Source organism: Euphorbia lathyris, chromosome 1 (assembly GCF_963576675.1).
Source record: "Euphorbia lathyris chromosome 1, ddEupLath1.1, whole genome shotgun sequence".
In the NCBI taxonomy this organism is placed as follows: domain Eukaryota; kingdom Viridiplantae; phylum Streptophyta; class Magnoliopsida; order Malpighiales; family Euphorbiaceae; genus Euphorbia; species Euphorbia lathyris.
The window spans coordinates 87,156,219-87,170,389 of NC_088910.1; the positions used below are offsets into that span (position 1 = coordinate 87,156,219).

The following is a 14,171-nucleotide window of genomic DNA, read 5'->3' on the forward strand; positions in this document are numbered from 1 at the left end:
ATATTTATTTTTACCCAGGGATTGTGGAGTGATCGGTCCACACACATCTGTGTGAACTAGCTCAAGTGGCGCCTTTGCTCTTGACATGGACTCCTTTGGAAAACTGGTTCTGAATTGTTTTCCAACAAGACATCCTTGATATAGTTGATGGGGCTGGTCAATGTGAGGCAATCCGTTTACCATCAGCTTCTGTCCCAACTGCTTCAGTCCTCCAAAATTGAGATGTTCGTACCGTAAATGCCAAAGCCAGGGGGGACTTTGCACACAAGCTTTCAAACATTTGGCCACGTCCGTCTGAATGTTAATTGTGAACATTCTGTTTTTCGCCATGGGTACTCGTGCAATCAACTCCTTTTTCTCATTCAATAGGAGTAGTTTCCGATCTGCCATATGAACTTCATAATTTTTCTCCAGTAACTGTCCCAAACTCAAAATATTGCTTTTCATGCTAGGAACATAATAAACATTATCAATAAACTGGTGAGCTCCGTTTTTTAGCCGAATAAGAATTGTTCCTTTGCCTGTAATAGGAACCTTGGAGGAATCTCCAAATACAACATTACCGCGAACGGATTCATAGAGCTCCACGAACATCTTCTTGTCACCACACATATGGTTACTTGCCGCATTGTCAAGATACCATATATTATTTTTGCGACTTTCTTCACCTTCGTAGGTAAGTAACACAGTGCCAGTTACTTCCTCATCTTTAATATTATTGGCAGTCTCCTCTACCTCCTTAGGCGGACTCCAACATTCTACCACGTAGTGACCATACTTGGAGCAATTATAACACTGAATATTGGACTTGTCACGTCCTTCATTTGGCCTCCAGTTTCCTCTTCATTGACCGCGTCCTCGGCCTCTTCCTCTGCCTCTGGTGAATTGAGTGCTTCTGTCATTGTTGTTATTGCCGTTTTCATTTCTGCCTTGACTTCTGCCACGTCCTCATCCTCTACCATTTCCTCCTCGACCTCTTCCGCGTCCTCTGCCGGACTGACTACTTTCGCTATTTTTAAACACAGCCTTTGTTGCTAAGACTTATTCTGTGAAATCTTCTCTTCGTTTCTCAAACCGCTCCTCTCGTGCTTGTAGTGACCCTACACCTTCGTCAACTGACATTTCACTGATGTCTCTAGACTCCTCCATATCCACCACTACATAATCAAATTTTGGTAGTAGTGATCGTAGAATTTTTTCAACAATTCTGGACTCTTCAATTTTTTCTCCATACTGCCGCATCTGATTTATGACAGATTTTACTCGGGATGAGTAATCACTAATGGCCTACGTCTCTTTCATCCTCATCATCTCAAATTCTCCTCTCAGCATCTACAAACGAACTTTTTTAACTTTCTCCTCCCCTTGAAGAGAAACTCGTAAAATTTCCCAGGCTTGTTTGGCGGTGGTAGCTTCGGCTACTTTCTCGAACATTAATTCATCCAAACCTTGATGGATGAGAGTAAGCGCCTTTTGATCGCTTTTGCGATTTTCTGCAGAGTATCTTTTTCTGCTTGTGTCAACGCTGCCTCGTTACCTGGGACTACGTAGCCTTTTTCGACAATATCCCAGACATCTTGACATCCGAGTAACGCCTTCATTCGAATACACCAACTTGAATAATTGGTTTTGGTGAGCTGAGGGTATTGATAAGGAAGTTTGAGACCGTCTGACATTTTTTATAGGGTCTATTTGGCGGAAGACTGACTCTCGTAATATGCCTCTGATACCACTTTGTTGACTAAATTATAATTTTATGAGGAATGGATATGTAATTTGGAGAACTAAGAAAAATTGACACAAATGGCACAAAGCACTCTTTTATTCAATTTTTAATTTTTTTCATACAATAACATACTCTCCATATTAAGTATTTCTATATATATATATATATATATATTACTTGTAACATACCAATGACACCATTTAACTAAACTCATACTTTGACATTTTCAACATACAAATAAAAAACAATCCCCATACCAAGACTTTGACAACCCATACATGTCTTTCTTTATTTAATTTTTATTTATTATTTTTTTATATCAAAATTAAGTTTATTAATTTTTTTTAACATCCCTTCCTCCTCTTCTTCTCTCTTCCTTCATATGATCCCACCAAATTGAGGCTCCACCTTTTAATCGATATGCCACCAACCGAACCTTCATATCCTCCGGTATTCTTGCATAATCAAAGAACCTTTTTACTTCCAATAGTCATTCAAGAAATCCCTCAATGTCAAGCTCACCCCCAAATTAAAGTAAGTCAATTTTCAATTTGTAGGCATAATCTCTATCAAAATTCCACCATATCCCCCTCTAACATTCACATTCTCCATATAAGGGTCTTCGCCAACATAATTTCTCATTCCATGACCACGTACATCAACATCATTCACAATATCCCTATTTCTAGCATTCATATGCCAATGGCCAACCATATCAACATCATTATGAATACCTATATTTCTAGCATCCTATTAGGCTCAAAAGCATCCCCATCACTATCACTATTGACATTGTGAATAAAAACGGGATTAGGACGCCTTACTTTATGAACATGAGGGTCCATTTGTTGTTGCAAAAGATTTCACCTAGGGGTGGTGATGGTGGTGGAGTCAGTTGTCGTTGGGGTTAAGGCCGAATAGCCACTTCTTGCTTCTGGTGAGAACCTCCAGCGGGTTGTGGTTGGGGATTTTGGATCTCAAGCTTGAGTTCCTCAATGGAGACATGAGGGTCCATTTGTTGTTGCATAAGATTTCACCTAGGGGTGGTGATGGTGGTGGAGTCGGTTGTCGTTGGGGTTAAGGCCGAATAGCCACTTCTTGCTTCTGGTGAGAACCTCCAGCGGGTTGTGGTTGGGGATTTTGGATCTCAAGCTTGAGTTCCTCAATGGAGAGAGCCAACTCTCTCATACTTGCATTATGCCTTTCATTTTGCTCCATGAGAGTTTATTTAAACCCCTTCATACAAGATTTCATCTCTTCAACCCTCTTGTCATAGGATTCCATAGCTTCTTGTGGTAGACGGGGTTAGACCATTTCGAAGAATAAGTCTCCGGGAAGAAAAATGACTCGGGTCTGATACCAACTGATACGGATTGGTCTCGAAGTGAGGATTTTAATCTTAAATCCACAAAGATGTTTCTTCTCAAGCCTAGCTTGAAGAGGTGAACCCCAAATATAAGAACAAAGCTCTCAACAATGGAGGTTATTTCTTATTCAATTTCATAAAAGTTACTTTCATTACAAATAAGGGGGTTTATATACTTCCCTATAGATTACGTAAAGGTACTAAAATGCCCTCACTAGGGCTTCAAGCAACTAAGGAACGATAGGGATAGAATAAGGATAATTAATACAAAGGGTAATAAGGAAAATAAGCATAGTGGCAAAACAGTAAATAGTTCAGTGGCAAAATAGTAAATCCAGATGTTCTAGCCTTTGTTCGCTTAATTCAACTTGATGAAGAAGGCAACTCCTACAACCCCGCACGTCGTGCCACTTAACCCACATGGCGTGTGGGTCCAGTTCTGATCTTCCACGGTATTTTTCCCTTGCTTCACACGAGCTCCGCACGCCGAGTGACACGGTGTGCGGAAGGTGACACAACGTGTCACTCCGGGTCTGACCCATTTGTCTATGTGGCTCCTCCCACTCCTCCCGTTGGGCCCCTAGACGAGATGTTCTCATCATTACGTTACCAAAAATTTGAAAATGTTGGGTTGATTGTTATTTAACTGTCACATTTGACCTTTCAAAATTTAAGTATGTCTAAGATATTTGATGTGCTATAGTTACAAAAAAAAAAAACACATTAAAATGCTAAAAAACTAAGTCTCCCACACATAAGTTAATTGCAATTTTTTTTTTATTAAAATGCCTAAAATATTTACCGTGTTAGTTACAAACAAATACCAACCAAAAATGTAGCACAGCTTCAGTTTATCTACAAAATTTTATTTGAAATATTTGATTTAAACAGTGAAAAACAAGCTTTTCCAAAATTTCAAGAATATAAAGTTAAAATTGAACTTAATTTGCATTTAAAGTGGAAATTGATATTTATTCAAAAAATGATTATTGTTAGAATATATAAAGGCAGATTCTGTTGTAAAATTGTGTCGAGTTTCGAAAATTATATATCCATTGGAACAAGAAAAAGATCTTTTCTTTGATAAAGGAAATGAGACGACGACATGTGGGACAGGATAACTCTCTTCAATCACAAAACCTCAAACATATTATTATACTGCTCCTTCCACAATTACTAAATATGCATAATAATCATCTTTCTCTCTTTTTAATCTTTATTCATTGAATTCTAATCTATTACTAATTTAGTTGATTATAACAACTTAAAGTCGGTTTGATTCCTCTCTTAACTAATAGTTGTTGTTATTATTGTTATACATTTAATATTACATGTATCTATTTACTGTTGTTGTTACCTATTTTTTATTAACGGATTAATTATTAATATTTGGTAAAATATAAAACATTCATGGTATAAAGTACACTAAAATGTTCGGAAAAACTGAACAAACAGATCCTAAATATTTACTTAACAAAATGGTTAATTATAAAATCAAATTTAATTAAAAAAAAGTGTTAGCTATTTACATTTGTGTTTGAAGTTGGGTGGCAAATAAGCCTGCAAACATAGATCTTTTGGCTCCAGATTTTTGGAGTGATCTTATTAATGATGATATTTGTGAAATAAGTAGCTTTTGAATGGTTTATTTTTAGTCTTACTTTGTTCTGCTTGTTTCGGGTTGTTTGTAACAGTACTTTTTCCTTTTTCAATAAATTTGGGTCTGATTTTTTTTAGGTTTCTGAAAATGCCAATTTAATCGAAATGTTCATAACTTTTCGTGTCGCGGTATCATTTTTAACTCAAAAATTTATATTGGTTGAATAGTCAATGTACTTGAAAAATGAAGATCTTATTTTTAAAAAAAAAAATTAAAAAGATGAATAGTCAGAAAATAGTTTATAATCCTTAGAATATAAATGTAAGTAGTTTAGTTTAGTCTTTACATATGCTTTTGAATGAGAAAAATAGGTAATTGATGATGTTATAAATGAATGTAGAAAAATAATACCTTTTCCAAAGTGTTGGTTTTACTTACTTTTCTTGTCTTGGAGAAAACCCTATCTAAATTCTTTACTTTGTTTTAGGAACACAAAAAAAAAAAAGTCATTATATATTTCATAACCTTAATTTTTCATTCTTCACATTCATTATTTGTTTGACATATAGAGCATTTGAAGATGGGTGTTATTGGAGTTATTGCAAAGCGATTAGATGCCTTTGTGGGGTGGGTACATTTTTTTTTAATTTTAAATATTTGACTTCCATCTCTTTCATATATATTCAATCCATTAATTTGCTGATGAAATCTTATGTTTTTGTGTTAACAAACAGCCCTGGAGTTATGCTTCTATTCCCCTTGTAAGTCCTTGCTTTAATTAAGATATCTATAATTTCATCCCTAAAATTTTAACTTCAGATATATTTGTGGAATTTTAGAGCAATTTTAGATCTAAATAAATGACACACTTGAATATATTTGAGTCCAGCTAACATAACCTATGAAACATAACTTTTACCTATAGGTTAAGTGATGTTAGGGAGGGGCGGTTTCGCCCCTTTCTACTAGGGCTTTAAATAAAATGTTCAGATAAAAGCTGGATCGTGCTTAGCTCCATTTATAAACGAGTTGAGTTTGAGTACAGTGAAACTCGTTCAAAAGCTTACGAGTATGTTCGGTTATAGGTTCAGGAACAAGCTCATGGATAAGTTTGGTTTAACTATTTGTATAATAATAATATTTCTGTAAATGGGAGAAATGCAAAACAACCTATAGTATAACTTTAGTTTTATCTTTTGTGTTAAAGAAATTTCAAATGAACATAAATAACGATTAGTTCATGAACAAACGTTGACCAGCTTATGATGTTGAGCTCGAGTCCATCAATTCTTTGTAGGTTGGATTACAGCCTTATTTTTCCTTCTCCAAAATTGATAGTATTAAATTTGTTTATTTCATGTGACAGGTACGCGTCGCTGCGAGCCATCGAAAGCCCATCGGTGCATGATGATCAACAATGGCTAACTTACTGGATACTATATTCCTTCATTTCCCTATTCGAATTATCTACTTGGAAGATCCTTGTTTGGTAACTAATAATTATATACTATATTTTAATCATTCATCTAAATATATAGGATTATTTATAAACCTACGTACACTACAGGCTGCCATTTTGGCCATACATAAAGCTGTTATTTTGCATGTGGCTGGTGTTGCCTGTATTCAACGGAGCAGCTTATATCTACGAGAACTTTATTAGGAAATATGTCAAAATCGTCGGCCGAGTGAACGGAAACTACTCCGATAATCAAAGAAAAGTTCTGGAGATGATAAGCCTTGATGCTAGGAAATCTGTTGCCCACTATATTGACCAATATGGTTGGGATGCTTTTCAAAGAATTATCACTGCTGTAAGCTCAATATATTATATACTCTTTTATATATCTCTATTAATTTACAATTCTTTATTCTAACTCATTTTTTTCTTCATTTTTTAGGCTGAGAAGGAAGCCAAGAGGCACTAATCAAATGATATAGGGATTTTTTTCTTAATATAATATGTCTGTATATTTGGTTTTATTAATCTTTGTACAGACTGAGATTCAAATAAATAAATATGTAAAAGTACCATTGGTACTTCAATCTATTGATATTTATTTGAATAAAATCTGAAATTTTAGTATGTATAATACTATATTAAGCTCGAAAATAATTATTTCAGAGTACGTTAACATTTAAATTATTTTCTAATAAAATAGTATGCATTTCATTTTTCATTAGCCGGTTAGTTTCACCATAATGTAAAGAGAAATTCTACTGTACAAATTAATTTGTATCGAATAATAATGGTTTGTCAATTCAAATAAACACTAACCGAGTTCAATTCAAGGAAAATATATATATTAGAAGTGTCTACTTTTAGAAGGAATTCAATTCAATTCATTTCCTTTTTCCCCTTTTTCCCCTCAACTCTTGTGTTGATTATGAAAATTTTATGCTAAAATTCCAACCTATATCTTTTCTTTTTCCTTCTTTTTTTAACAAGGGTATTAATGAAAATTTATGAATGAAATCATTAATTATTAATTGAATTATATCCATCAAACAAAGTAAAAGAATTAATAATTAATTTGAATTCTACCAAGAAATCAATTCTTTTCTTACATGAAACTTGTTCCAAACAAACAAGGATTTAAACTTTGTTGAATTAAAATTTGATTTCAACCACGGGTTAGCTACATCATTTAGATATAATTAAGCACCTGTAAAAGCAATAACACTAAAACTTGTAAAACATTGTTGGTTTCTTCTGAGAATCTAAAGCATTATCTGGAAAAAGGAAAGAAGAATGGATAGGATGAGCTTGAGCCTGAGCCTGGAATTATCTTCAACTATATTCCAACCGAGTTTCAGGATGTGCTTATCTCCTGCACTTAGTTTCACAGGACCCGATTTCGATGTGCCCTACAGCCTGCATCAATTCCTTCCTCCCAATTGAAATCGGCTTCATATTCGTTGCCACAGTTATTGTTTCTTGGTAGCTCTATTACATTGCTTAACCTTTCCTGGATCAAGTTAGGCATCTTGGTAGGCCTCAACATATCACCGCTTATGGCTGCAGCAGGCCTCTTCTTGATTCTCTGGCAGTTATCAACAACATCAACACCAAACTTCATTCTGTCTCCAAGGTTGATTCTGTTCCCGTGACTCGTGATCATGGAAGAGTTAGAATTCCTTCCATGACTGAAAGGATAGGTTGGAGGCTGGACAAACAATGTTGAGCCTAGTGAACTCCCCATCTGCGGGTCTTGAAATGCACAACTGTGAGGATGTGAAAGTACATATGGACGGTTAGGAGTAGTCAGAAAATCAGTTCCTGTTGTAGCATAGGGATGATATTTTCCACCCACATCGACAAGACCATAAGGCATTGATGCTGCTTTGGCTTGTATTTTCGCATCTACTAGCCACGGTGGCAGGTTGTCCGATGTGCTTGGGAAAGATGCTGAAGAGACATGTTCACTACATTCTGGGTGCAAAAAGGGAACGTCAATAGGTAACCTCCTTCCACTTACCAGATTCTGCTGGAAATTTGGAATGAAGGATTCCTGCAAGTTGGCTTCTCTGTGTAACTTCCCGAATGGAGTGCACACAGAAAGAGGCGATTGATAACCAGCATAAGCATTTCTGTCCATAGCAAGTCCGTTTTTCTGCAATGCAGTATTAGTTTTCCAATCCAAATATGGTTGAGATGATCTAGGTCCCTGAACTTTCATATGGAAATTGTTCAGCAAGGCTTGATTTCTTTCAATTTCCATTGAAGGAGGTAACATATCCATTGATCTTTCTAGTGCTCCACAAACAATTCTATCGTGCTGAATAGGTAAATTCGGTAAGGCATGATGCAAAGCAGTAGTTATAGGACAATGCCCCTGCATGATTGCCTTGCCAATCCAAAATTTCCCACCCTCAAAACCTTGCGCCTCCGCAACACTTGTACCAACCGCTACATCTTTACCCATCAATCTCATCGTGGGTGCTGCAGTTTTCAGCGAGATATTATCTAAACTTTCATTTAGATGAGTCATATGAACTCCTTCACAGTTCGGAATTTGATCATACTGCCTACACTGATTGAAAGAGATGCCCATCAAATTCGAGTTTGAATCCAATGGATAGGAACTGGGATTGCTTCCTCCCTCGGAATTTAGCAAATGGGAATCCAGTATTCCAGCATCTGAGAACTCATTAACACCAAATCTTGCTGGTAAGTGCATATTATGGTTCTTATGCATGCTGTGCAAATTTAATTTGCTTTTTGGAACATCTTGCCAGGTGGGATGTCTTTCGTGGACAAACTCCGCCAAACTTCTAGGAGAAAAAGAATTACATGAACTTTTCATAGTTGAATTTTTATGTTGGTCGAAATCAACTCTACCACCTGAACTCAACCGGACTAATTCACCCTGTGAATTGAGAGGCAACCCATAAAATTCCCCATCTATGCACCTTTCACTTAAACCACCAACTCCTTGCTTCAACTCTGGAGCCACCATTGGAGATGCATGACAATAAGGTTGGTATGAAAATTTCTGTTCACCAATACCCTTGATGGAATTATGAGTCATAAATGAAGACTTCCCCTTTGCACTTCCAATAAAATCAGAAGCTGATGATGGCTGAGTAGATAACCTTGTACTTGCCGATGCACCCCCTGCGGCAAATCCACATGTCTGATTTTCAAAATAATTAGAGGACTTCCCTCTAGAATTGGAAGCCATGGATATCTTAGCACATACTTGAGAATGCAAACTAGGACAGGCTTCATGTACTGTGGGAATAAGTCTCGAAATGCCAGTATCTATGGGATTATTTGGCGCATTATGACATCCTTGAGCAAAGATAGCCAAGTTGTTTTCGTAAATTGTACCTCGATTTGGGGACGATTTGTCTGAAACCAGCTGCTGATTTTCTTGATGCAGCCTCAGAAAATCCAGCATGGCAATAGGATTCTGAGAAGCTGGTAACTGTTTGTTATTAGTCTGCAACTCAGTTCCATTTCTGGAGCTTAGATAGGCGTCAACACTTTCATACATGGCTGCAGCCACTGTTTCTTTATCACTTTCTTCAGAGCTGTCCTGCTCCGCCTGAGAAGCAAGGCGATTTAAATATTTGCTAAAAACAAGTTTCTCTGATGAGTTACAGTTTTTCGCCCTTTGATCAGGTATGTCATCATTAACTGAGAATCTGACCTGTTTGTCGAAATGTTGAAGTTCACAACACATCGTTTGACTACTACCTGGCATATTAAAAGTATCTGAATCCTTTGGAGGAATGCGTTTTCTCTTGTCCTTGAGAATACCACGAACAGGAGCAACTGATTTCTGTTGCTTCACACTACGTTTTGATTCTTTAACTCCAAGCTGCTTTTTAGTACAGCGTTTTAGTCTTGATTTATTTCTGTGGATAGAAAAGCCATCGCTGTTGTTTCCAACAATCCCTTTATTGCAAAATGGAGCATTCACATGCATTGGAGTTGATGGCTTAAACTTGCAAACATTACCCTGAAAAAGCAATTGATGATTTAAGCTTATGAGCATTACCACTAAACAAGCAAGTCATTAGATCATCAGAATAGATTCCCACATATTCTAAGTTAACATTGCTTCTTTCTTTCCTTTTCCTTTTTCCCCTTTTTCTGTTAAAAAAACATCATTGTTAAGCACCTTATTGTATGACGACACAAGCAAATGCTGTAAAAAAAAGGTATTGTTGTAGAAAAGCAAGGATCATCAATCTAATTAATTTTTCCCAAATAGAATCAGTTTATTTTTTAATAATTCATTTTGAAGAAATGCCATGCGTTTTTATAATGAAAGCACTGCACAGTGACATCTTATAATGATCACCAGAAATAATGAGGTAAGAGAATATGATTTCAAGTTACTTGAAGATTTCTTCTTTTCCGGCCATGTATGGGCAGTATAATACATCAAGCTTAACTTATAGCAGACAAGTTCAATTCTAACTCAGAGAGAATGCTGCAGTAGCATATGATCAAAGTAAATAGGAGTTACCGATATGGAGTAATTTAGTTTCTATTTTTCCTTTTTCTTCTTTGTTTATATATCTATATACCTCAAATAGAAAATGAAGATCATCCATGGTTCGTACTTCATATTGTGTATGTTTCATCTCATAATATATTGAAAAGTAATGCTCGACCTTGAAATTTAGGAGTCTCAAAATACTACGCAACAGTATCATATAGTCATTATTAAGTTTGCCTTTGTGTTGAAACTGGGATTTCAAAAAAAAATAAAAAATAACAATAATGATAAAAAAGAGCAAGGAGAACAAGCTTAGTTGAAAAATTATGGGTGCCCTAAAATATACATGGATAATAATAGGTAAATGTTGTAGTGCATAGAAAAATATGAAAAGCATCAGATTGAACTATGTTTCAGAAAATTCATCGATCAATGCCACTCTCTAAATAAATTTACTGGCAAACAACTTTGGTATATTAAATATTTTGCTATGTTTTTTTTTGTTCGTGCATAACCTTGTTTAATTCTTTTGTTTATATATTATGCTTCTAATTAAAAGACTGCTACTAAAAAGATATTTGAACATGGCAACAAACCATGTTAACGTGATCAGCGGCAGGTTTCTATATTAGAACGTATTCACATAACGCCGTAGAAGATATGGGATGTTTGGGTTCCATTGCTTTCTTTATTCTTTTAATGTCTACAACGTTTATTAAGTTAATTTTTTCCCTGATGTTTTCTAAATTATACACACCATTTCAATGACACACTTTCAAAGTCTTCACTGAAAATTAAGGCATGATATAATAAATACAATTTTATGTAAATAATAAATGTAGTTCATATAATCAAGAAGCCTGCAAAACATATATGATTAATTATGTCATAGAACTATAAATAATATATCATAATTACGAAAATATTATATCATAAGTGCAAAATAAAATTCCCAGACATACATTTACAGCAATTTCACTGTGCTTTTGAAACTAAAATGAAAAACCTGAGCATAAACGTCTGTTCATGAAGTGGAATGCACACTCAAGCTCTGATAATACATACTTAAGCAATTACTCATATTATCTCCTGAAAATAAGAGACCACAACCGGATTTTCATGTCATCCTAGCCAATTCATACAATAACATTATGATTTTACTTCAATACGATCTTCGATCACTGTTATACGCTGTCCAGATGACTTTCAAGGGACATAATCAGAAGCTCTAATTTAATCAAGTTATGGCATTCTAGCTACATACTTCGGTGTTCTTATACAGCATATCTAATACAAAAATCCTAGGCTCCCGTATTTTGCAACATTTTGCTTGACAATCTAATAAAATTCATCATAAAATATGTAAGCCAACCACAACTGGAATTATTTATATCAAGATAATTTATCAACTCCCAAGAAGAATATTCGCTGAATAATCACCTCTTCTATTAGAATCAGCTGAAACAGCGGCACATGCAAGACTAGAAATGAAAGGAATAGAAACATATAGGCATACAAGACTAGAAATTAGCTGAAACAGCGATATAATTAAGGTATCTGAGATGTCTTCATCGTTATAAAAAAATTCACCTATATGTAATTACTAAGTAACTTCACTTTACCTATGTAAATATCAACAGTATATATATGCAGCAAGAAACTGCATGCAACTAATATGAGATCTCTTCCTTATTTAGAAAATGTTCACAAGAAATAATGAACCAAAACGTATATGTAGGAATTAGGCATGGTAAACTTAAAAGCATGATGGAATAAAATTAAGCAACATCAATAAAATATAGTTCGTAATTGCTGGTTGAAAGAACATAATAAATTATGGGTTCAGAATCCAATTATATGAAACCCAACTTCTCATTTTCTTATTTACCCTTTCTATAACTATCTCCCCACATAGTACTGATATCAAATAGCTTCAAGTAGTCTTACATGGTAGACTGGTAACTCTGATTCCCCAACTAAATATATACAGTCTTCAACCAGCTTTTTCAGCAGTGTTTTGGAGCAGAAAGTGAAATGAAAATTTGGAAAACGAATCTAAATCGTACTGTAATTAATCTTCATACTTTTAATCACATGAGAAACAACTGAAAAGCATCGAGTAGCCTACAGTATAGATACAGTCAACAACTGTTGTTTCTTTTCCTTGAAATGGATAGCAAGGGTTTGTTCAAAATGTGCACATAAAATCACAAAAGATGTGAAAGTAATTAACGACGAGATTTTATGATAGATATCATATCACATACCTTATTATTTGATATTAACCCCTTGGAATTGTTCTTCTTTTTCGTTTTCTTCTTCTTTATTTTGTTTTTCTTCCGCTCCATTTTCAACTTGGTAGCAATCAATGTCTTCTTTAACTTATTCTTGATCTTCTTCTTTTTATGTACTTCTTCTTCTTCTTCTTCCTCGCCATCATCGTCATCAACCTTGTCAATTTGTGGGGAAACAGCAAAGATCTCAACAATGGATCTTTTCTTGGGAGATTTGGATTTGGATTTTGATTTTTGCATCCTAATTTCCCTCCGTTCCTCTCTTTCAGCATGAGCAAGACAAGCCTCGACATGATTGTTGGCTATTTTAACAGTCGCCGCCATAAAACTCCCACAAACCGGACACACAATCTCCAAATTCTCCTCCAGCTGTTTAGCCTCATTTCCTGAAATTCCGACGAGAAGTCGTCCTCCTTGCTCTTTAATTTTGTCAAGCTCATGAGACCACCAGCGGAATTTGGTGAAGGTGATAGGAGGAAGAAGAGCTTGTACTTGTTGAACTTCATTCGCGCCACCACCACCAGCGGTAAACGGCCAGCATTTAGTCACATCCACCGCCCTCATCTTTGCGGTGTACTCGCTGCACACATAATACCAAACAAAAAAACACCAAATCTGAAAAGCAATTAATTTCCTACTATATAACGTTATTCTTCCTGAAAAAAGAAATAAGAAAGAATAAACTTACCGAATAGAGAATCCATTAGTTGCAACAGTCATTTTCTTGCTCCTGAGCTAAGAAATTAGTGTTTGGGAAGAGGTTGAATTGTTGACATGGCCGGAAAACAAAGAGAAAAAGAAGAAGAGGTGAAGAAAGGAAAGAGAAAAAGATGTCAGATTATATTATTCATTTTTCCCGGTGTCGAGAGGGAGAGAGAGTGGGGTAATGTTATGTGATGATAGCTCACCCTTTTCTCCCCGAATTTATGACTGACAGCGACTTATGAGACCGCAACACAACACTAAAGTGATCTCATCTTTTTCATATACATCAATTTTAGTAGATTATAGGTAAAAGTAAAAAAAAAAGTATATATACATTTTTCACCGATTTACAGATATGAAGCTAACCATATAATCTAAAGACACTAATAAACTCAATGTCAATGGTAATTTACCCTAGGAAAAGCAACTCGATTCCCTATATTTATATGAATTTGTTTATGATTTGAATTATTTATTGGCATCAAAGCTAACAATCTCATATTCGGAATCGATAATGCGTAAAAAT

At 35.3% G+C, this 14,171-nt stretch overlaps 2 protein-coding genes across 3 annotated transcripts; one reads left to right on the top strand and one right to left on the bottom strand.

The window, feature by feature from the left end:
* Positions 1 to 5,204: 5,204 nt before the first annotated feature.
* LOC136211040 (HVA22-like protein f) lies at positions 5,205 to 6,816 on the top strand. The gene is made up of 5 exons (XM_066002561.1): positions 5,205 to 5,319; positions 5,427 to 5,453; positions 6,059 to 6,181; positions 6,260 to 6,506; positions 6,594 to 6,816. Exons 1-5 carry the CDS (start codon positions 5,273 to 5,275, stop codon positions 6,618 to 6,620), a joined length of 471 nt encoding a protein of 156 aa, XP_065858633.1. The 5' UTR covers positions 5,205 to 5,272; the 3' UTR covers positions 6,621 to 6,816.
* Positions 6,817 to 7,269: 453 nt separating this feature from the next.
* Positions 7,270 to 13,828, bottom strand: LOC136205301 (uncharacterized). 2 transcript variants are annotated; one of them, XM_065995838.1, is made up of 3 exons: positions 13,629 to 13,828; positions 12,914 to 13,520; positions 7,270 to 10,160 (listed from the first exon to the last, which is right to left on the bottom strand). In XM_065995838.1, exons 1-3 carry the CDS (start codon positions 13,658 to 13,660, stop codon positions 7,536 to 7,538), a joined length of 3,264 nt encoding a protein of 1,087 aa, XP_065851910.1. In that variant the 5' UTR covers positions 13,661 to 13,828; the 3' UTR covers positions 7,270 to 7,535. The 2 variants fall into 2 exon arrangements, with proteins under 2 accessions (XP_065851910.1, XP_065851916.1); XM_065995844.1 differs by having other exon boundaries at positions 12,914 to 13,555.
* Positions 13,829 to 14,171: the final 343 nt, after the last annotated feature.

Coding starts and splice junctions, on each gene's coding strand:
- LOC136205301 (XM_065995838.1), bottom strand. CDS start 13,660: ATGACTGTTGCAACTAATGGATTCTCTATTCG. Junction 13,521..13,628: donor ACTAATGGATTCTCTATTCG/GTAAGTTTATTC, acceptor TTATGTGTGCAG/CGAGTACACCGCAAAGATGA. Junction 10,161..12,913: donor GGTTAATATCAAATAATAAG/GTATGTGATATG, acceptor TTGCTTTTTCAG/GGTAATGTTTGCAAGTTTAA.
- LOC136211040 (XM_066002561.1), top strand. CDS start 5,273: ATGGGTGTTATTGGAGTTATTGCAAAGCGATTAGATGCCTTTGTGGG. Junction 5,454..6,058: donor GTTATGCTTCTATTCCCCTT/GTAAGTCCTTGC, acceptor TTCATGTGACAG/GTACGCGTCGCTGCGAGCCA. Junction 6,507..6,593: donor TTCAAAGAATTATCACTGCT/GTAAGCTCAATA, acceptor TTCATTTTTTAG/GCTGAGAAGGAAGCCAAGAG.